General features: G+C 32.9%; 2 protein-coding genes and 1 long non-coding RNA gene across 4 annotated transcripts in view; 1 reads left to right on the top strand and 2 right to left on the bottom strand.

Moving 5' to 3' along the window:
- The window catches only part of LOC110708744 (calmodulin-binding protein 60 C-like), a 6,721-nt gene extending 3,911 nt beyond the window's left edge, over positions 1-2,810 (bottom strand). Inside the window, exons 1-3 of the mRNA XM_021886955.1 lie at positions 1,591-2,810; positions 976-1,045; positions 113-165 (exon numbers count right to left, since the gene is read on the bottom strand). Coding sequence (XP_021742647.1) covers positions 113-165; positions 976-1,045; positions 1,591-1,685 — 218 coding nt within the window. The 5' untranslated portion in view covers positions 1,686-2,810. The remainder of the gene's footprint in view (positions 1-112; positions 166-975; positions 1,046-1,590) is intronic.
- LOC110708742 (calmodulin-binding protein 60 A-like) lies at positions 1,593-12,324 on the bottom strand. Of its 2 annotated transcripts, XR_002508793.1 has the most exons (12): positions 11,744-12,324; positions 9,769-9,859; positions 9,507-9,594; positions 9,042-9,091; positions 7,940-8,436; positions 7,064-7,224; positions 6,768-6,971; positions 6,513-6,684; positions 5,402-5,942; positions 4,911-5,036; positions 2,847-2,902; positions 1,593-1,673 (listed from the first exon to the last, which is right to left on the bottom strand). XR_002508793.1 is itself a non-coding variant. In XM_021886954.1 (9 exons), the coding sequence occupies exons 2-9, from the start codon at positions 9,855-9,857 to the stop codon at positions 5,449-5,451; spliced, it is 1,755 nt and encodes a 584-aa protein (XP_021742646.1). In that variant the 5' UTR covers positions 9,858-9,859; positions 11,744-12,324; the 3' UTR covers positions 5,121-5,448. The 2 variants fall into 2 exon arrangements, 1 of the variants encoding a protein (XP_021742646.1); XM_021886954.1 differs by lacking the exons at positions 1,593-1,673; positions 2,847-2,902; positions 4,911-5,036 and having other exon boundaries at positions 5,121-5,942.
- A 3,167-nt stretch (positions 12,325-15,491) lies between these two features.
- On the top strand, positions 15,492-15,836 carry LOC110709018. Its single transcript, XR_002508821.1, has 3 exons — positions 15,492-15,542; positions 15,632-15,719; positions 15,802-15,836. It is a non-coding gene; the product is annotated as an uncharacterized LOC110709018 (long non-coding RNA).
- The last annotated feature ends 7,942 nt before the right edge of the window (positions 15,837-23,778 follow it).

Below are 23,778 nucleotides of genomic sequence, written 5' to 3' on the forward strand. Positions count from 1 at the left end.
AAATAAACTCGAAAATTGTAGTAATAAAACATCAATAAAGATAAGCATTAAGGTGTCAAAATTACACAGCAATTCAAGGCCTAAGTATTACAAACATGAATAGCAAACTGACCTTAGTATAGAGTGGTAAGAGTGTTGTATGGCCAGCTCTACTTCCTCCCTTACCTGTTCATTACAATATTACATAATAACAAATTCAAATATCCAAATGAATTGAGAGTTATTGTCAAACTACATGAGTACATGACCACTGTCAATCAAAATCTTCTCAAAAATTTATTTGGCTAGTGAGTAGTGACAGGCCACCTCCTCAGGTTGCCCCCGCAAAGTTTTAATTCACAAATTTGACCGTCAATATATTCAATTATTTATTTGTTAAAATACACTTTAAAACGAATCTAAACACAGTTAACTAAGTGGACAAATTTGGAAAACATAATAAATTGGCATGGGGTAGATTTGTGGCCCATGGCTCACCAAAGGGTAGCATGTGGGTCGTGACTCATATATACCATGCCATTGGCCTGGTGTAATTTGTTGGCTGTGACACGGTCCGACCAAAGCGAGCCATGCACCTATACTGATCACAGCCTGGTGTAGGGTGTAGCTACCTAACATATGGCCATAAGACTTTATTTGCTACTCATACATAACAGATAACACTTCAACATCACAACAAAGTTGACTTGACCGTCCTACCAAATGCTAACCTCAGAAATGATATCCTTGTTTGAATAGCTTCCCGACATTAGGCCGTTAAATTAATTCAACTAAAGATTACAATTATATTTTTGAAAAGGACACACAAAAAGAGTGGGTTCTTTTGGATTAATAAATTGACAAAAATAAAATAGAAATAACAATGATCCTGATTCCAAAAAAGTGCAAATTTATTTATGTGAAAAGTCTAAAAGCACAAAATATCAAAAGATCAATAATATAAGAAATCCAGAAATAAAAGTTAAATGGTAGTACCACTTTTCGGATTGAATTCTCCAACTGGGCAGAATATGCTTGCAGCCATTTCTTATCTTTGCAAATACACCTAGCAATTTGACACGATTCAAAGTCAATTATTACTATAGATTTTGTCTTTCACATATACGAAATTAAAAACATAATAACACATAGATGTATTTTTAGAGATTTTACCATATACTCAGCATAAAAAACATTTCAGATTTCTATTTTCATGTTTGTAGGATGTTATTATTGAGAATTTTCCGATTGTAATTTTTATGTAACAAACAATCCCATCACACTGCATGCATGAATTAGGACTAAAAAAAGTGTGCATTACTAAAGAAAAATCAACCATGTAACTGGTGATTAAAAAAATACTCTTGTACTTTCAAAAAAAAAAAAAAAACTCTTGTAGTTAGGACTTAGAAATATTTTTTGTCAATACCTTTGTTCCTAAAATTAAAGAAAATCATGTAAGGTTAATTAAAAATAACTTTGTTGATTAACATCGAGCTCTAGGCTTTAGATCAAAGATTAATAAGCATGGCTCTATTTTAATGTTTGATATTTTACTTTTACCTCTTGGATAAATAAGTCGATCAATCATACACAACAAGTACTACTTACTTGGTAAACTTAAAACGTTGATTTTGTTGTTGAGTAGTTTGAAAGTGAGGATTATCATTCTCCACTTCACCTGAAAAAACCCTCTTCAACACCATCCAAAACAATGAGTTATTCAAATTCGCAAATTCTAAAAAAGAGTGATGACCAAATGGTTGGAGTAACTTATTCACAGCTCAAAAATGACATATTTATAGAATGAAAAAGAGAGGGAAACATGAATTAAGAATGTAAAAGTAGTAAGCAACCGCGTAGAAGCTTACATGTAATTGCCAAAATTATAGCAAAGTCAAGGAAACGCTATTAGATTATTAATGTTTACATATGATTATGATGGCCATGACTAAAACTTCTAGAATTCCTGCTTTCTAAAGGGAACAAAAATTGAGAAATAAAGAAAGAAATTTAGAATTCAAAAGTATGGTCTTGCTTAATTATATATAGTAATTAATTGTTTAGTTTACTAATTAAGTAGTTTTCATTGATGTGTTCTACTTAATCTAACAGGTGCAACAAGGATGATATTCCTAATCCTCTTAGCTTGGTAGGTATAAAGTGTTAATGGAGTACTTAAAGGATTTTTTTACTAGGGACTTATAAAGTTACCCTCAACTTAATTAGTAGTTAGTATTTTTTTGGTAGTTGTTGTTGAAAGGTTAGGAAAAGGCACCCTATTGAATCAGAATTTCATTCTCATTAGTCAACCTTAAAATATTTTGTTGAAAAATAGAGTTTATATATACTTTGATCAACAGATCAGGTAGATTAGAACTTCATTATTATGGAGAATGGAACATTTTGAGCTAGACCAAGGATGAATTCTTTGAAATACTTTGTACGTGGTATAGCATTTGAGTAGTTTTTAGTTGTCTCAATCATGTGTACAAATTATTGTTGTTGCTGAACACGGCCTTCATGTCATAATACTAATACAAGCAATGTTTACTTTCATTATTGCTACCAACTTATTTTGAACAACGCTAATAAAGTTCCAAGTTAATGTTTAATCAAGAAAATACAGATTAAGAGTCCAACCAATCACATAGAATTATTGAAAAACAAACACTCGTATAATTAAAATCCTGACCAAGATTCCATGCAAGGTAAAGCATATTCTTTACGAGTAATCTACTTTCAAAAGCACAAAGCTAAAATTAAGGAATAATTAGTACTTTAATTACTTGTAAAATGATAAATAAACTAAAGCTATACAGTCAACAATTGAACACAAGCAAGATTCAGGATTTCTTATTACATACTTGAGGTGAAGTGTATGCACGTAGGATTATTTGCTCCACCTCAGCAGATTACATCACTGAAATTCAAAAAATCAAACAAAATTAGCCTGCTTTAATTAAGAATACTCTTCCATGTCATATTTAGATCTAATTTTGGTAATCGTTTGATTAAAGAATATAATTTATGATCAATACTTCTTGCGTGCAAACCTTAGTCTATCTCATTGCTCGTCGTAAACCCTAGTTTTTCTTTGTCAACCTATGGCCTACCATCGACGTTTTGGGTGATATTAAGCCGCCTTTTCCCTCTTGGATTAATTGCTTAGTACATGTATATTGTTAAGATACTATATTTAAGAAGAAAGTGATTGATCACAAATCAACTTAGTTGGCTTGTACATCTAATGAACTGTAGTTTCTTCTAAAATACTCCTTAATTTCACTAGCATTAAGCTAAGGTCTGCTTTAAAGTTCACTCAATCAATCACTTGCTTTTTAAGTACTTTCTCCTTCTCAAATTAATTGTCACACAATCACATACAAGACAATTAATTAAGTAATAGGGGGTTACGGTGATGAGCAAATAGAGTTACCTTAACGGGTATGTAGGTTAATTAAATGAGAAATGGGGGTTACTTGTTAAATAAGTGGATTTATTCTTTTATTTTTTAAAACAAACGAATAAGGGTTACTTGAATGAACAAATTGAGTTACTTAATTCGAAATTACTTAAATTCACTCATATAATGTATGTATTTGGGTTACTTTTATGGATAACATGAGGTTACTTTTATGAAAAATTGAAGTTACTCATACACATAAATGAAGATTACTCTTATAAATTAATGTGATTACACCGTATGACTAGCCACATACAAGACTTACCCATCTTTTTTTCATAATACATCGGTCTCATATTCTTTACATACATTCAAAATTTATGCCAAAATGATTTGCGACAACTAAACTATAAGAATGGTTTTTATTTTAGCTAGTTGTTAATTATTACATAACTGCTGCTTCTCTGTGATTATATTAACTATTATGGTTATGTTAAACTATTAAAATATTAAGCAGTGGATTATTTGTAAGTAGTTAGTGATGAAAGTGCTTAGTAGCCACCAACTCACCAATGACTAAGACTCAGTGAGTAGCTTTCAGTGTTCCCTGCCCGTTCTGCCCGAAAAGGGTGCTTGCTGCCCAAGTATGGCGGCCCAGACAGCAGTCTTCTAGTGATCTCATACAAAACCCCATTTCACGCAGTGTTAGATTCTCAGGCTACGTAACTGATTGGATCCTTGTTTTTTGGAATTTTTAATTAATTGTTGAGTGTACGGATACAATCAGATATTGAGATATAATCGTAAATTATGTCTAAAGTTATACAGTACTTTACTCCTTAATTTATTGACAAAATCCACGTGTCACAAGAAATATACATGTAATATACTATTATGTGGAATACATGTATTTACATTTTTATTTTAATTTAATTTATGTACCCCTTTATTAGCCAATCAATCCGTCGTTTAATTAGCCTCACTATAGTAGATTAGTAGGTTCTTAGGGATTTGATTAGCAAACTGGGGTTGCTAGCTACCAACCTTCCCGAGTTTGCTAGCTAGCATCCCCCCTTCCCCCTTCCCCCTTCCCACCCGACAAAGCCTTGCTATGTGCATTTACCCTCACAACTATTCTTCCCTTCATCACTAATATGGAAAGCTACTTGAGACCCAAGCTCCATGCTAGATCAAGACTAGGCCTGTGCAATGGGGCGAGTTAGGGTGGGGCTGGGTCAAAATTAGATGGGTCTAAGCTCATTTATACACAATAGATTTTTGACCCTTTAAGAGTTTGCCCCATTTATGTGGAGGGGTCTGTATCGAGTCTGACCCGTACATTTTAAGGTTGGGTCGGGGCTTTTATCGGGGCCCTGCCCCATTGTACAGGACTAATCAATACCTGTACGCAGGGTCCAGGTCCATATAAATCCATCTTTCAAAGCTTAAATCATTTCAAGATAAACTACCTGCTAAAAAGAACTCTCAAAACAACCCCATATGTATTCAACAATCAAAACTATACCTGAATGGTGGTGCTTCTCAACAATTAGATCTTTCCACCACCTGATATTCCTCGCAGAGTAATGCCTCTGAATCATATCCCTTCACATCTTCTCAGTTCTCTTTGCTGGAGAAACCTGATTAGATCCTGCGATGCACACAATGAAGAATGAACCAAGGTACCAAGCAAATCAACAAGGACACCCATTAAAAAAAAATTGTACTCAAATCATACGAAGTAATAAGTCACTTTATATTCCTTAAAAGTACCATCACATTTACAAGTAATGATTCACTGTCTCACTGAGTCACTGACAATGCCCAGCAAGTATACATTTTTCCCACAGGACACACACAAAAAGCAGCAACTAGAAGGCTTATTCACATCATACAAAAGCCACCTATTGGAATAGATGGCAATTCTGCCTTCTATACACTTTTTAATTATATAGTCACAATGTAATTTCGACTTAACGCCACCCTTTTCTATGGGAGCCGCAGCCCTAACTATACCTAGCAATTTCAGAGTTCGGAGTATGAGCAGTGTGGCAGCATCTGTATTAATGATAGCCGAAAGGAAATTTTGCTTTCCTTCTAGCAGCAGCATTTCGTCTAACAATCTTCCACATAACAGCAGCTCGGATCTTACACCATCCTGCCCTAGACTTTCCAGAGCCTGAGATAGCACCACTAAGATCAGGAAGCTGGGAGAGGATATCAAAATGAGTTGCAGGAGATAGAGTTGCTAAAACGTTGTCCCCTTGGCTCCAATTTGTTGCAAGAGGATAGAAGGGTGAGGTTTGAATATGAGAAAACTCTCCAAACTGACAGTTTTGCGCAAAAGTTGTCATTGGACTATTTTGGTGCCAGTTATAGGTTTTGTCAGAGAGCTCAGAAGCGTAATCACCCATTAGGAAAGTTCCTGGAGTAAACCCCTGTATCGGTTGGTTAGGCTGAGATGCTGATTCAACTTCAAATGTATAGCCATCTTCAATTGTGCAGGGGTATGATGCTGAATCTGAAAGATTAATATCCAACTTCTTATCCGGTTCATCTGTACACATATAGTAGTAATATTAGAAGCAAAAAAAATTGAGCTTAATAAAAAACATTCAGCATGAGCATTCATCCCAGAATAAAAGAACTCCAGTCCACATAAGCAATGAAAAATCAAGGATAAATAACAAAGCATGCTCCTAGATTATTCACCTACAGTGGTAGTGACCTAAACTTATTCAGCCGTCAACTTGCACAATAAATAGTAATTTATAAAGTAAACTTCCACCGCTGATCAAGCACGTCCAAAGAATCAATTCTGCAGGCACGCATATTGCAATATTGAGCAACGGCAGTACCAGAAGGATGTCTGTGTAAACAACAGACGAATTACATCCTGTGTTATTCCATATTACTCCAGAAGGGGGATTCAATTAGTCCCTAGAATTTGTCCAAAGTCATAACCCTTGTTAAATAGGAATTTCAACCAGCTTTTACTATCACTGAAGTTTGAAGCACCGATCCTTATCTCACAAAAAAAAAAAAAAAAAAGTTAACGGAGATAAACTTTTTACGAACTTCCCCAATTCCCCCTCCATTTCTAACAAAAACAAAGTTGACGTGTTACCTTGATCTATAAATGAAAGAGCATCATGCTGTAAATCCAGCTTTGGAGTAGAAAATAGGAGATCTTGTTCAACAGTTGGTTCCATTGAAGTAGATATAACTGATGGATTATTAACTGGAACTAGCTGGTTCAAATTCATGAATGCAAACTGCTTCAGCTTCTCCACCAGAACCTGACAAATCATTACACAAGACAGATTAGCCAACAATTATTTCAGAGTAGCAAAAATCCTACACGGTACTATGATCTATTCACCTTTTGACAATTATCAAGAGCATCAACAAGCTGGTAATCTTGACCTTCAAACTTCACAGCTATGACTTTGTAGACACAGTTGAACAGGAGCTGAGCAGACTCCGCTTCATTAATGTAACTATAGTATGTGTTGTTCAGATGGCATTCATTAGCATGCTTCACCATTATGTCCCATGTTCTATTAGCAACCCCTTTCCCAAGGACCTAGGACAGAAAGTTACAGATGGATTGAATTAGATCACATAAAGGCACAACTTTGTCTAATGATCATCTAAATACAAAAACAATGTTCTTACAGTCCGTAGAAAAGATGAATTCATGTGATATTGCATCAGGAAATCTTTTACTGTCTTGATTCCATTTTTCTCCAATTTCTTGTGTGATGCCCCCTGTTTCGATATTTTTTTTAAACGCCAAACTGGATCATCCAAGGATGGTGTATTGTGCTTCTGATAGGCTGCAAAGTCAAATTATAAATACACAATTAGGAAACTACAATGGAATCATGAGCATTAGCTGTTTGAAACAAAAATTTTAAATATAATTAAATAGTTCCTGTTCAGTCAGTGCAGCTATTAAACAGCGGACATAAATCTATTTTGTTCTCCATGTCTAGACAGACAATATATAAAAGTTCCTCTATCAGTTTATCTGTATGAATATATCAGTCCCTACAACCATTAGTCAAACCTTTTTTCATGTTATATGGACTGCAGGGGATGCTGGGGTGTGGATTGCTTGTTAAGAAGCTCTATACATCAAAACAATATGCAAGTAATACCTAGAAAATGAAAAAAGGAGCAAACCTATACGAAATTGTCAACCAAGTAAATAAAATGGGACGGCTTAAATATAAGTCATATATATGATGTCTGATCCCTTCTCAGTTAAGCTTCCTACTTCAGAAATGGACAACTAATATGGTGCTAAGCTATAAAATCATTATACAGATACAGATCTATTGTAATTTGTAATATCAAAATAAACTATCTTGAAAGGCATGTACCACAAAACTTTACGTTTGCAATTCTTCAAAGGGTTTTCTGAACTACCAGACTGCTAGTTTGCTTGGTAAATACTTGAGGGAAAGATAGGAACTAAAAAGGCTGGACCTGGACGTGTTACCAGTTCAAGATAGTTATCTAAGATAAGGAAAGAAAGGAGACACTTACATTCCCCACGATGATCCAATACCATAAAAGCTTCACTCACTGCTTCCCTGATGCCAATACCATGAGAAGCTCTTGACACTACTCGAACCCCTAATTTGAACTTTCTACTTCTCACCCAGCTTGAATTATCAGTAAAAGTGATGTTACCAATGGTTCCAAGACCTCCAATAAGAGAAAAGGAAGTCTCTCCTACCAATAATGGCCGTTTACCTTCTCTTTCACGCAAAATGTTTTCATTGAATTCACTCTCACTCCAATTTTCCCGCCCATCAGCAGCAAAATCACCATTTAGGGCAAAAATCTCAACCTTAATAGAGGAGAATGGACCATGTTGGATCAGGCTCTTTGACTTTGCATCAACTAGTTTTATTTGAAGAGCATCATGCTCCTCATCCTCAATCTTACTATTTGTAAAGAGAGTAGAAGGCAATTTGTTGACAAAAAGCAATTGCAGGCTTCTTAAAGGAAATGAATCATGCTGGATACCAAGCGAATGTCTGCAACCAAAGAACAAGAAACTCAATAATAATAACAGAAAAAACAGAAATACTCTATAAAATAAAGGTTATTAGAGAAAGTCCATAAACCTCCCAAAATTAGTACACCTTTCACAACCTCTAATGTAACATTTTTATTTTATTTTTTTAAGGAAATCATGACTCCTTCAGGCTCCAATTAACTCCTCCAATATCTTTCTTTATTATTACCAAATTTGAAATCACACCCATGCACACATACACACACAGTGGATCACACATCAATACACAGACAAATTGAACAAAACTTTAACCTTTGCAATATTAGCCCTCGTTCCCCTAAAAAGAAAATCCAGTTCAAAAATAAGACCAGCTACCCTAAGGATCAAAGCTTAAAACTAAAGCCTTTTTTTTCCAAAGAAAGTAATAGTCACATAATGATATCGTTTACCAGACACTAGCAGGAAGTATTTACAACTATTTGTCCACAAAACCACAGTACTAGAAAGCGTCTATCAAATTTTAGAACTGCTATATTGATATGAGAAGCAACAGCTACAATTAATCAACCACAATCCACGGTGCTAGAAAATAAACAAAAGAACAAAGTATCTCACATAACTAACCTTGGAGATGACTGAAGGAAATATACCAGGGGCTCCACCTCCTCCTTCACCTGTTCCCAGTACATGTAATAAATTTTCAATAGTCAAAACAGTAATTAATATTAAAACATGAATATCACTATTGCTAGCAAGGGATTCAGCATACTCAACACAGTTTTATACAAAAATAATTAAATAAATAAATAAATAAAAATGACGGATCACATTGAAGAAGTATAGACTTTAAATGGACATATCCAATACCATACATGTGCCAAGTTGTTCAAACAGGATGCAGCTTTTAAAAGTAGCAGGGAGAATGCATGGCTATGAGGTGGTGTGACACGGAGAATGCATAGCTAAAAGGCTTACTAGACACTTAGAAAGCTCAACACAATCTAAAAGCAGATTGGCATGAGGTGCAGCCCTCCAAATGTACAAAACATAACATGATCAGGAAGACAAAAGCATCAACTGAAAACATACCATTCTGCGAAGGGCAGGTTCCAATATAGCCGATATTTGTGTGGCAATTTCTTGCAGTGACACTTCCTTCATTACATAGTTAGCAACTCTACAAAAATATTGTCAGTCAGTCACCATACTTGAAAAAAACTTACTAAAGAAACTCATTTCAAGCCTTAAACAACTATGCGAGATCAGTCATTGTGATCATTCACAGTAGAGATATAAACAGACAAACACAAAGCAATGAACACTCAGAAACAAAAAAAAAACATGCACTCACTTCCGAGTTTTCGTTGGCGGGCTTTGGGAGCTATTGTTAAGTGATGAATTGTCGCTTGCCTCCTCACCAAATTGTCTCTTAAGTACCATCACTACAACCAGATTAACTAAAGAAAAATCAATAGCAGGGTACTAACCAAAAACTGCTAATAGTTGCATGTTTTATAGAGTACGAGGCAATAAATCAACCCCTATGAAAGCGCGTAGAAGCTTCACTAAAATACAAAAGTTTCATGTATACTAAAAGTCAAGCAAAATTATTATCATTTATCAAAAACTAATATGCCTCTGTAAAGTCTTTACCAAAGATACACATGCTTGATACTACAATAAACAAAACGTTTACTTGTATAAAATATAGTTACAGTTGAATATCCTAACAGGGTAAGCCGCACATTTTGCCAAATTTACGTAGAAAATAATCTAGTCAATCATGTTATATGATACTTGAGAGTATCAAAAATAAATAAATGAACAAATACTATATTCAATGCAACTAGCTTCATGAGATCATAACCACAGAAACGCGTAGAGGCTTGAAAAGAGCATTTCATCAGTCATGGTCTAGTGGTCAACTGATATAAGTTATCAACTTATTAGTCACCAAACGCTTTGGAAGTGAGAGAGCATGACATAATGAGATAAGATACACTAATACAACTATACAAGTAAGACATGAGTGCACAAATACAAATAAAATAAAATCAAGTTTTTGTATATTTATAATCTATAAATAGATGGAAAGACCGAGGTCTTAGCCAAGTGGGAATGAGCAAGGGTCTATGTAGGGATAAGTCATAGGATCAAATCCCCTCTCCCATATTTATTAATTATTTTATTGTGTGTCCTTTTGACTCATTTGCACCAAAAACTAAAAAATTAAAAAAAAAAAAAAAATAGATAAAGAAGAATATACATACCACAAGTTAATTAATGGAGGACACACTAATACACTATGATATAAAGATGCCTTGAGAAATGATACACATACACATATACATACATATATATATATACAAATTGTATTCTTCACATATATAGATATTCCTCCATTTTTAATGATTGCAATAGTTGGAGTTATACGGAGTATTTGGCAACTTATAACTACTAAAATTTGCAATATTCGATGAATATCATACATAAATTATGATACTTTAAAAATAATAACAAAGACTTTTAATTTGTCCTGAACAAAAAGTAAAAAGATGGTCAATACTCAAGACAACATAGAAAAAGACATCTCAAAGAGAAAAACTACTTGTGCAAGAAATACAACTCGTGCTTTTTTTCAGCCTCTCAGGGTTATGCATATCATATGGTATTATAATATTATATACAGCACAGTACCTAGTAACAATGTCACGCTAACACATCTTGACAGCCCCACCAAATTCGTTATAAATTGTAGTTAGGTTGCTACAATACGTCAATTCTAATTATTTTCATTTCACATACATCAGCTTTGAAATGGCAATAAAATGCGGCGTTTTATAATACACGGCCTAATTAGTAAGCATTAAATATATTTCTTAAAATGATACGAAGCACTTTGTAAATCATACGAAGTATAGCCAATAAACTAACAACAAAATCACGTATCAACCATTCAACCTAGAATCACTAGTTTAATTCACTAATTGTCTTGTAACAAATGAGTTGAACTTTCAATGACGAAAAGAGTGGAACAGTATAAGTATTGTATTCACTATTCAGTACATTTGAGGAAGGTAGATAGAAACTACAATCGAAATTGTGATGGGTATTCCATCAAAGTTTTAAGAAAGAGATGAGATAAATAAGCACAATTTAGACCAAAATTCGCAAGAAACAAATAAAATTCAATAGCATAAAGAAGAAACAGGGAATTCCATAGAATTTAGAAAATCAAAGAAATAGAAATTCCAATTCCACAAGCAAGTCAAGTAAAAGCAACGAAGAAGAAAACGAAATGAGAGAGAAATGGGAAAAGCTCTGACCATTGAGTGTGGAATTAGAATTGAATCTCGACCACAACCCAAAAAATAAATCAATTTCTCTCTCCTACAAAATACCCTTTTAGGAATTCAATAAAGGGTATAAAGAATTTTCTAATTGTCTGCTGGAAATTGCTTGGGAAGATGACATTTTGGTACATTTTTCTGGGGTTTTCAGAGGATTTTTTTGGACTTCCTGAGAATCTGAGATTAAAGATGGTGGAGGACTTGGTGGTGGGGGAGGGCATGCTAGGAATTTGTAATTTCGATCCGCTTTCTGCATTTCTCCAATTCCACAAGTCCGCCCGTTCCGACTTCGCTGAAGCCGGGCGCGGGCCGGGTCATTGTGTCTCGTGATCAAACAAACCGTGTTTGAAATGGATCAAGAAAAAGTCGTGTTGTAAAGGTTCGTATTGTGCCGGTTGTGCGAGGAGTGAAGAGTGGAGGGATGGTTAGTCCCTTCAAGGTGTGACTTGGGTTTGACTCCTCATCCTGTATCTTACCGTTCAAAAATGATAAAAAAAAAAATTGTGTCGGTTGCCTATGAGTGTCCTATATCTTACCGGTCAACTTAGGGTATGTTCTCGTTGACTGAACTGAACTGAAATGAACTTATTAATTAGTGATTTTTAACTACGGATTAGTGATCTTTGATTATTTACTATTATACATATGTGTATATACAAATATACATTGTTTCAAAAAAGAATAAATACAAATATACATATTAAAATATTTAAGAAAAATATACTATTATTATTATTATTGTTGTTGTTGTTGTTGTTGTTATTATTTATTGATTATTATTGTTGTTGTTGTTGTTGTTATTATTATTATTATTTATTGATTATTATTATTATTATTATTATTTATTTATTTATTTATTATTATTTATTGTCGTCGTTGTATTGTTGTTGTTGTTGTTGTCGTCGTCGTCGTTGTAATAAGAGCTTAAAATAATGAAATTTGGCTTTATATCATTAGCAATATCATTACACATGAGCTGAGATGAACTGAACTGAACTGAGCTGAACTGCACTGAACTGAGCTGAGTTGAGCTGAAATGAACTAAACTGAACTGAACTGGGCTGAACTAAACTGAACTGAGTTGAACTGAGCTGAACTAAACTGAACTGAGTTGAACTGAGCTGAACTGAACTGAACTGAGTTGAACTGAGCTGAACTGAACTGAACTAAACTAAACTGAACTGAATTGAACTGGATTTCAACATATGAGAACAAGCCCTTAGTGTGCTCACCTCGAGTTGTTGGCTAAATTTGAAAATGATGTCCATGAGGCCATGCTCCATCGGCTTGTCTCTCATGTCACCACATGTAGGGTTATTATCATGTTGTGGCTGACTAGCCCTTAAGATTCAGCCCGATGAAGTATATGCCTAGCTCTAAGCCATTTTCTTATCTTGGCAATGGAAAAAAAAAAAAAAAAAAGCACAATGGAACTCGAAATTTATTCAAAACTACATATATTCAAACAAAGTTAAATGTTGTTAATCAATTTTATTTTATTAAAATGAAATTAAATCCTTTTTTAAAAGATTAATGTTTTTCTTACGGAGTATAAGGCTTTGGAAAAATACAAGTTAATCTGCCAGATAAACGAATTTTTGTTAATCGGATTGAAATTTTTGTAAATATATTGAAATGCAGGGTCATTTATTCAGTACTTTTGGTGAGTTGTCCAATTACTGTTTGCCTTTTGCTTTTACTGTTTGGTGAGAAAATTACACGTGTACCCCTCAACTAGTACATGAAAAGACGCATATACCCCTCCACTGGTATTTAAAAAGACAATTATACCCCCAGATAAACAAATTTTGTTTATTTGTTTATCTGGGAAATTGACTGGGTATCCCTCTAAGGCTTTAATGTTGGTTTTAAGAAATTAAAGGTATAAAAAATAAAAGTTAATGAATTAGAACATAATAAAGGTGAATTTCACTTTTATTTAGAAACGAGAGATTATATACATGGGATAATCTAATATCTAATATATATATATATATATAAAAAGAGGAGGTTTTTCCCGCGTTTGTAGAGAGCCACGTAGGATTTTGTTAATTTAAAAAAATTATAGAGCGCCACATAAATGTGCGATGTAGGGTTGGGATTTAATGTGTGCCACATAGGTTAAAAAAATATTAAAATATTAAAATTATAAAAGTCAAGGTGAAAAATAACAATATATATCATCTATCTTTATGTACTCAAAAAAAAAAAAAACTAAAAATTTTATGTGCTATACGTTTCACTGGCCCAAGCAATCGATCATATATCTCACCAAGAAAATAAATAAAGAAATAAAAGTATTGATAATTATCATCTATCTTTATGTACTAAAAAAAAAAAAAAAACCCTTTAAAAATTAATCCTTTTCACCTACATGCATTATCTTTTAACAAACATTACTGACTTTGTTCCTTTAATTATTATGATAAGCAAATTTAACGTAAGTTAGTTTGCTCATAGTTGATATATTATTAGTCAATATGTTTCAAATATTATTATTTCGAAGGAAAAAAAAATTAATTAGGAAAAAGATAATAATGATTACAATTTTAATAATGATAAAATTTAAGTTAGGAAAAAGATATGAATTGTTTTAATTAGCTTATGATTTGTTATTATTATAAATAGGCATTAATTTAATCCACGCGCCACCAAAGAATCACGCAATACTTCATACTGTCATACAAAGCAATTTACCACTTTATATTGTGGTTTAAGAAAATGTACGTCTAATTCCTTAAACTCAAATTTTTTTATAAATTAACAATGAATATGATGAGGTATTCACAAATAATATTATTTTTAACTACTCCGTATTTTTTTTCATTGCATTGTTTTCTTAGGTCTATTTCGTTGATTCGAGAACTTAATTCTTCCAAAAATGATTGAAAAATTAAAGTACGCGGATATATTGAACTTTCGAAAACAGTTTAATTAGTTTGGACATGGTTTTAATTGACGAAGAGGTATGCCTTTTATTTTATTTTTTTTAGTAATAATATATAATTCTTTTTTTGAAAATTTATTGTGTAACTTACCATATTATGTTAACTTACAATATTTTTTGCATATGTAGGGTGATTATGTCCATGCTTCAATCAAAGGAAAATTTGTCCAACAATTTCGTTCTAAACTGGTTGAAGGCAAAGTTTACATAATTCGATATTTTTTTGTTGTACCTAACAAGAATGAATATCGTGTTGTGAGCGATAACAAGATAATGATACAATTTTTTCAAAATACAACTGTCAAGGGCGTTGCAGATAATAATAAAATTCCGTTGCATAGATTTGATTTTGTTCAATTGCAACATTTAGATAAGTTCCGTAGTAATGCTACACTCCCCGGTATATATTTTACAGATTTTCTATTTTTAGTTTTAAAAAATTTCTAGTGTTATCTTTTGCTTAACTATTTTTTATAATTATTTTTTTGTTTCGTACATCAATTTGTCCTACAAGATGTGGTTGGCATGGATGTTAACGAAATTGGAGATTCAATTGAAATAGAAGATAAATGGTAATTATTATTTTAATATATTTGTATATATTATTATTATTTTATCAATTACAATTTACTAAGATTTATATTTGATTAATTTTATATTTATTAGTAAATTATTTGTATTTTGATATCATGGTTAATGGACAACGAATCCAATTAAAGATTTGGGATAATGTATTTCATGAATATTCAAGACAAAAAGACCTACTTGCTGATTCTACTAAGCCTTTTGGTATAGTTGTTACTTCAACAATGGTCAAATATTTTAATGGTAAGTATCATATATTAGTTATTATAATAAATTAGTTTTTAAATATTTACAAGGAATAACCTAATTTGCCATTGTCATTTTGTTTACAGGAAAAATTAATCTAAATACTTCTGCATCAACCAAAATTTATATTGAGCTTCAAATTTCCGAGGTTGATGAATTGAAATCTTTATGGAGGTATGTTATTTCAATAATTTTATTTTTTTATAATATTGTTTCTAAATAAATATACCTCTTATATATTATCATTATAATGCAGTGAGAAGTTAGATAATGCTACCATTGGAAAACTTGAAATTCAGAGTATTAAGATTTGGACCCGAAGAAATCAACTCTACAAAAGTTGATATTTTAACGCTTATGAATCATGTACAAAAAACTTTAGAAAAGGTATTTTAATACATCACTTTATTATTCCTTTAAAAAAAATACATCATTTTATTATATTTAATATGAAATATATGATAAATCTTAAATTCAAACCTAATTTTATTTTTAAATCATATAGGATTTGATCTTCTATTGCATGGCTAAAGTGGATGCAATTATGAGTGAATATAGTTGGTATTATATCGCATGCCCAGCATGTCAAAAACGCATCACTCCAAGAAAAACTGATTTTTGGTGCTTTGCTTGTGAGAAACAAATTGAAAGGCCCATCCCAAGGTTTGTTTCAAATTTCTTCTTTATCCATATTATGATAATAGATTAAATAAATAATAAATCATATACTACCTAATTTTTTCATATATTTTTTTTCCCAATCAGATATCGTTTGGAGCTTAGTGTTATCGATCACAGTGAGTCAACAATATTTGTAGTTTTTGATGAAGACGCTAAGAAACTAATAGGACAAGATGCAAGTACTCTTTTTGAGGCTCATACTTATGAAAAAGGTTTTCATTATTGTTTTTTAACAATAGTTTAAAGATTAAATTGTTCTATAAATGCTTTTATCACTTATTTCAATCAATATTGATAGATCAAAGATCATAAAGATGATGATAATGACAATGAAGATGATGATACACAAATTCCAAAGATGATTGCAAATATCATTGGAAGAGAGTTAGTGTTCAAAGTTAAAATCACCGCTTATAATCGTACAACAAATCGACAAACTTTTACGGTGATGAGAATTCTTGACAAAAGTGTCATTGAGGTACTAAATAATTGTTACAAGTATTTAATGTTTATTTAGAAGTCATGAATCTTAAATTTTAATTTCTCAAAACTTTACATAAATAATTTTGATGTAGAATAAAGATGTCATAAAAGGTAGTGAAGATGCTTCAAAAGATGAAATTACAGTCATTGAAGAAACCGCAAAACGCGCTTTTGATAATATCGATTTAACGAAAAGGATCATGATTCATCCGACCAAATCACATCAAAAAAGATAAAGGTATCTATATTTTAGAATATATATAATTCATTTAGATATTTCTGACTAATTCTAATTTTATCTTATAAATTATTTAATAGTATACTAATATTAACACTTTAATCTGTATACTTTGTGTATGATGCAGGTTTAGTGTTATGAATCAAGGAGACAAGGATTCTCTCGAAATATAATAAAACTCCATGTTCAAGAAATAGAGATTTAGATGATAGGAACAAATAATACTTATGTTAGCCTTTTAATTTAGTTAATCATGTAACAACTTTCGAGATTCTAGAAGATAGTTTTTATTTTATACTTCGTATATGTTTTATTATTAACATAAAATCATTTACTTAATACTTTTGTTTACCTTTATTTTTGAACTAGCTTAAAATCCCGTGCAATGCACAGTTAATAAATAATTATATTACACTAACTTCTACAAAAAAAAATGTATAAAATAAATATATAAAAAAGAAAGTAATTAAATATGATGTAATAGCTTAGTTATAATAGGTAATTTGATAGTTAAGGAAGTTTATTTTAGATTTTGTACAAAGAATAAATTATAATTTAGATACAAACCTTATTTTAATGTAAAAATAGTTTTTTTTTAGTAAGTAATTTTGGAGGGAAAAATTTTTACATTATGTTGCCAAGTGTCCCTCTAAGTTTCGCTTTTAGTATAATGTAATTGATTGTTATATCAATTTTAATTTTATTACACACCCTAATAATTGCTTTTAAATTTTTAATACAAGTATAACACCCTTGGTATAATAATAACAAACAAATACATATAAAGAATAAGCAAAGATGATAAATCGTGCCCACATTGATTGATACACATTAATTATTTAGTTTAAAAGTAAAAAATAGGTAAAAATTGTTGGAATTACAATATGATTAAAAAATAAGTATGATTTTTTAACACTACATAATTTTCTTGACACTAATAAGGGAATAAGTAAGATTTTTTAACACTACATCAAGTTTACCAAAAATGCCATGGAATTGGAATCAGTGCATATCCTTATTAAATGATGCTCAACTTTTAGCCGAAAGTTAGTCGTAATTCAATAGTTTGTCAGAACAAAGATCATAAATTATAATACAATATTAAAAAAAAAAAAAATAGTAACTATAACAAGAGTTTATATATATATTTTTTTTTTTGACGAGAAAAAAAGTTTATAAGATAAGATAAAGTTTTCCATCAAAAAAAATAATAATAAAGATAAGATAAAGTTGAGAAATTTACAATAGTTAGTCTTCATCCTTTAAATTTTATTATGATAAATTCTACAACATGATACTTATTTATATTTTTTATATCATAATCTTATTGAATATAAGATAAACTTGAGAAATTTACAAATTTAGCCTTCACCCTTATAATTTTTTTATCATAAATTCTACAACATGAGATAAGACTGATATTTCCACTTGCGTATATGAGTTCATATAGCTAATAAGCTAATTTGGAATTTTTACTTCTTTATATTTATGAATAAGCAAAACTTTGATACACAAAATACAAAACTTGCAACTTTTGTTACAAAAAACTCACAATGAACTCAGAAATCAACAAAATAGTTTTGCAAAGAGAAAGAAGAAAAGGAGACGGATGATAATCAATGAAAAAAGACAACAAAGACGATTGGAAACAACATCAACAAACGTGCAATTTCATTACAGGACCTCCGCAATGAACCAAGAAACTAACAAGAATGATCTAGAAATTGACAAAAAAAATTTGCAAAGAGAAAGAAGAAAAAGGAGACGGATGATAATCAATGAAAAAAGACAACGAAGACGGTTGGAAACAACATCGGGTATGTCATCTGAAATCTACCTAATTTCTAACCGTACACATTGAACCAATGCAACAGATTCAAACAAGTATATAGATTATAGAATTTTACATTAAATGCAATAACATTTGAGAAATATGCTACTAAATAAGAAGCAAATACTCTCACTTGATTATAAATAGATTTCCAGAACATCCATACCTGAATTCAGGGGTTTATTGACACCTTAGACTGCTGATTAAACTTGTTGTGTATATCAATAATTTATAATACCTTCTAAGCAATTAGACTATGCATGATATTTATTAAATTTTGCAGACTAGCAAAACTTATAGTCTAATTTAATTTGCAATATATTTGATTGATTAAAGCAAACCAGCAGACAGACCCTGCACCAAAAAGAGTCCAAATGAGATAGATGACCCATAAGTGTATTAAAGCAGCCAAATGAATAACTTCAAAAAAAAACCCAATTAATATAAGGAAATACATCTAACATTGCAAATCAATTAACAAAATGACAAACTCAATCACCATAGGATAGCACGTTATTTCCACAATTAATTCATGTCCCATTATACTACCAATCTGCTGAAAGTCTAATTTAATTTGCAAGATATTTGATTGATTTTAAAATGCAGGAACTACAAATGAGAACAAGAAATATGTGTGTTTAGGACCACCTGAGTATGAATGTCCAGATTGTAAAGCACTAATGTGGTATGAAGAGAGGGTAAAGAAAGGGAGCAGCAAGAATTGCACAACCTTTAACATGTGTTGTCGAGAAGGGAAAATACAATTGCCAAAATTAAAAGAACCTCCAAAGCTCTTAGCAAACTTACTAGATTACAGGGGAGATAGAAGCACTGCAATGTTTAGGCAGCTTATTCGTCCTTACAACTCATGTTTTGCCTTCACTTCGATGGGGGCTAAAATTGATGCTTCAATAAACTCAACTCCAGGCCCGTATGTTTTCAGAGTTAGTGGGCAGAACTATCACCGCATAGGATCGCTGCTCCCTGTTGATGACAAACAACCATCATTTACTCAACTATATATATACGATGGAGCTGCTCCAGAGATCAATATGAGAACAAATGCCGTCTGCAAAAATGATAATAGCCCAGAATTAGATTCAAATTTACTTACCAAATTGAAAGACATGCTAGACAAAGTGAACCCTCTAGCTCAAATCTTTCGCAAGGCACAAGAAAGAATAAAACAAATGACAGGAGAAAATTGGATCATCAAGCTATTAGAAACAAGGAACAACAAAAATAAGGTATACAATGCACCAACATCATCTGAGATAGCCGCTCTAATAGTCGGAGATATTGGACACAACACTTGCGGAAGGGATATTATAATTGAGCACAAATCTGAAGGATTACAAAGAATCAGTGAACTGCATCCAAGTTTCATGGCTCTACAATACCCTCTACTTTTCCCATATGGTGAAGATAGCTACCATCTTGGGATATTTTACAACAATAAAAAAGAATCCGGAAAAGGCAAAAGAAAGTGTGTAACAATGAGAGAGTATTATGCATATAGGCTGCAAACTCGAAAAATAGAAGCCCAAACTCTAATTCGTGGAGGCCGACTATTCTCACAATTTATAGTTGACTGCCAATGTGCAATCGAAGAAGAAAGGTTGTCATATATCCGACACAACCAGCCACAACTTAGGTGTGAAATTTACAATAATCTCAGAGATACAATGGTGAATGGAGATACAACCGGGGCCGGAGTGGGGAAAAGAATAATCCTGCCCGCATCTTTCACGGGAGGCCCAAGATATATGTACCAAAACTACCAAGATGCAATGGCAATTTGTAGATGGTATGGCAGCCCACATTTGTTTATAACATTCACTGCAAACCCAAAATGGCCTGAAGTAGCTAGAAGAGATGATGAATCACATAGAAGGACAAAAAGTGGAAGATCGGCCCGATATCATGGCACGAGTTTTTAAGCTCAAGTTAAAGCAACTAATGAAGTGTCTGAAGGAAGACCACTACTTTGGACCTGATGTGGCAGGTACGAAATTAATGATAAAAAAAAAGCAACTAATGAAGTGTCTGTTGTTGATTATTTTATAACTACATTGCATTAGTTTGACAATAAATTTTTTTTGTAAAAATATTTAACTGTAATTTTATCAAAACAGATGTCTGCACAATTGAGTTCCAAAAGAGGGGTTTGCCACATGCCCATATACTTCTATGGCTACAGCAAGACAGAGCACAAATAACGCCACAGTACATAGATAACATCATTCAAGCAGAAATCCCGGACAAAGAAACAAATCCAAATTTGTTTGAGATTGTATCACGTTACATGGTTCATGGCCCTTGCGTATTGCAAATCCAAATTGTGCATGCATGGTAGATAAGAAATGCAGCAAAAATTTCCCAAAATCATTTAATCAAGATACTACTATCGACAGTAATGGTCAGCCCATATATAGAAGGAGGGACAACGGGAGGTAAATACACATGATTGGTTAGGCTTTTTAGGGACAGAATAACCATTTTCATCATAATTGGTTTTATTTTTAATTTACAGCAATAAGATTTATACATGCTTATATACCAACATACATGACTGATGCTTATACAAATACACATTAATGAAAACAGGTTTATAAAAAAAGGTGATCATCTCATGGACAATCGGTCAATAGTGCCCTACAATGCAGGACTGTTAATGATGTTTAATGCACATATCAATGTAGAATGGTGCCACACTGCAAGAGCAATCAAGTACCTTTTCAAGTATGTGTGTAAAGGACCAGATAGGACAACCATGACCATAACCGGCGACGAACAAGATGAGATAAAAACATACCTTGACTGTAGATACATCTCAGCATGTGAAGCTGCATGGAGAATCTTCGAGTTCGAAATCCAAGAAAGAACTCCAGCGGTAATGCGCCTGCCTGTACACCTAGAAGGAGAACAAGCAGTAGTGATGAGAGACAGCGATAGTTTGAACTTCGTGATAAATAAAGAAGACATTAATGAGACAATGCTGACAGAATGGATGAAAACCAATGCCATCGATGAAAAAGCAAGGACGTTAACATATGCCGAGTTTCCCACAGAATATGTGTGGACAACCACTGAACAAATCGATGAGCTTGGGAATAAAAAAAAGAAAAAGTCGTGGGCAAGGAGGCAGGAACGTAAATGCATCGGCAGAATTACATATGTTCATCCTACTGCAGGGGAGAGGTACTACCTTCGCCTACTACTCAACATTGTTAAGGGACCTGAAACCTTTGCGAAAATTAGAAAGATTGATGGACAAGTGTGTCCTACATACAAAGAAGCTTGCTACGTACTAGGCCTACTCAACAGCGACAAAGAGTGGCATGATGCTATACAAGAAGCAAATCAGTGGGCAATGCCAGCGCAATTGAGGGAACTTTTCGTCACCCTACTATTGTTCTGCGAAGTAACTGATATATCAACACTATGGGAATGCAGCTTCAACGCCCTCTCAGAAGACATACAGCGAAAAAAGAGAAGGTTGTTCAAACATCCAGAACTCATACTTACAGAGGATCAGATAAAGACATACACACTGCTTGAAATTGATAGGATTCTGGTGAAATTCGGAAAGTGCTTAGCAGATTTCAAAGACCTACCACAACCTGATTTTACAGAAGCAGAAACTATGGAAAACAAGCTTATTACAGAAGAAAGACTTTACGACATCAAACAACTGAAGGAAGATTGGTCCAAAAGAATAAAGAACTTGAATAAAGAGCAGTTAGATGTTTATGGCACAGTGGTGCAAGCAGTTGAACAGGACACAGGGGAGATATTTTTCTTATACGGCCATGGAGGGACTGGAAAGACATATTTATACTGCACCATCACAGCAAAGCTTCGGGCAGATCGAAAAATAGTTCTGAATGTAGCATCATCAGGTAACACAATTTTAGTTCAATTATTTTAAAATCAGATTACATCTCCTCTATGTATACAATTAAACTAAGTTTTAAAAACACAAGTATTTCAAAAAAAATATATATATAACTAACATATTTGGAATGACATATAAGGTATTGCGGCATTGCTTCTCCCAGGAGGAAGGACAGCTCACAGTCGATTTGAGATACCGATAGACCTACTAGAAAACTCAACATGTAACGTCAAACGCAACACCCAGTTAGCAGAACTCCTCCAACATACATCATTGATTATTTGGGATGAAGCACCAATGGACCATATAGATACACATTTGAAGCACTTGATCGCACCATGAGAGATATAGTAGGACACAAAAAACAAGGGGCAAAAGCTAAGTTGTTTGGAGGCAAGGTTGTATTACTGGGAGGAGACTTTCGCCAAGTACTACCAATAGTCACAAAAGGAGGCAGACAGGATATCGTTCAGGCATCAATAAACAGATCCTACATATGGAATGCATGCAATGTGTTCATTCTTAAGCAAAGCATGAGAGTAAGAGAAGGGGAAGCCAAGAACGAGAGCTACTATAAAAACAAACGGTTCAACGAGTGGCTTTTGGCTATGGGTGATGGAAGACTTGAAACAAAATCTGAGGACCACGAAGTTGAAGGGACTTGGATTGAAATACCAGATGAATATTTGGCTGATGTTGGGGTATCTGAACTACATAAGATAGTGGAAACCACTTACCCAGATTTTGAGCTAAGAAGATCTGACGACAACTATTTAAAGGAAAGGGCTATACTCACTCCATTAAATGATACCACAGACACCATAAACGAGTACATGATGAGCCTCTTGCCCATAGAAGAAAGGACCTACAAAAGCTGTGATGAAGTATGCTTATCTTCTACTGAATGTGACCAACAATTCTCAGAATACCCAACTGAATATCTAAACAGCTTAAAATTGCCAGGATTACCGCACCACGAGCTTAAACTAAAGGTAGGAATGCCAGTCATGCTACTTCGAAATATAAACCCCCCACAAGGGTTGTGTAATGGTACTAGATTGGTTATAACCCACCTAGGAAAGTTTGTAATTGAAGGAAGGAT

Source organism: Chenopodium quinoa, unplaced genomic scaffold (genome assembly GCF_001683475.1).
Source record: "Chenopodium quinoa cultivar QQ74 unplaced genomic scaffold, ASM168347v1, whole genome shotgun sequence".
NCBI classification, from domain to species: Eukaryota; Viridiplantae; Streptophyta; class Magnoliopsida; order Caryophyllales; family Amaranthaceae; genus Chenopodium; species Chenopodium quinoa.

Excerpts from the sequence above, each read along its gene's own strand:
- LOC110708742 (XM_021886954.1), bottom strand. The coding sequence starts at position 9,857 with ATGGTACTTAAGAGACAATTTGGTGAGGAGGCAAGCGACAATTCATCA. Across the intron at positions 9,092-9,506 it reads AACCTGCCCTTCGCAGAATG|GTGAAGGAGGAGGTGGAGCC; the intron begins GTATGTTTTCAG and ends TACTGGGAACAG. Across the intron at positions 6,972-7,063 it reads ATTCATCTTTTCTACGGACT|GTCCTTGGGAAAGGGGTTGC; the intron begins GTAAGAACATTG and ends TTTCTGTCCTAG.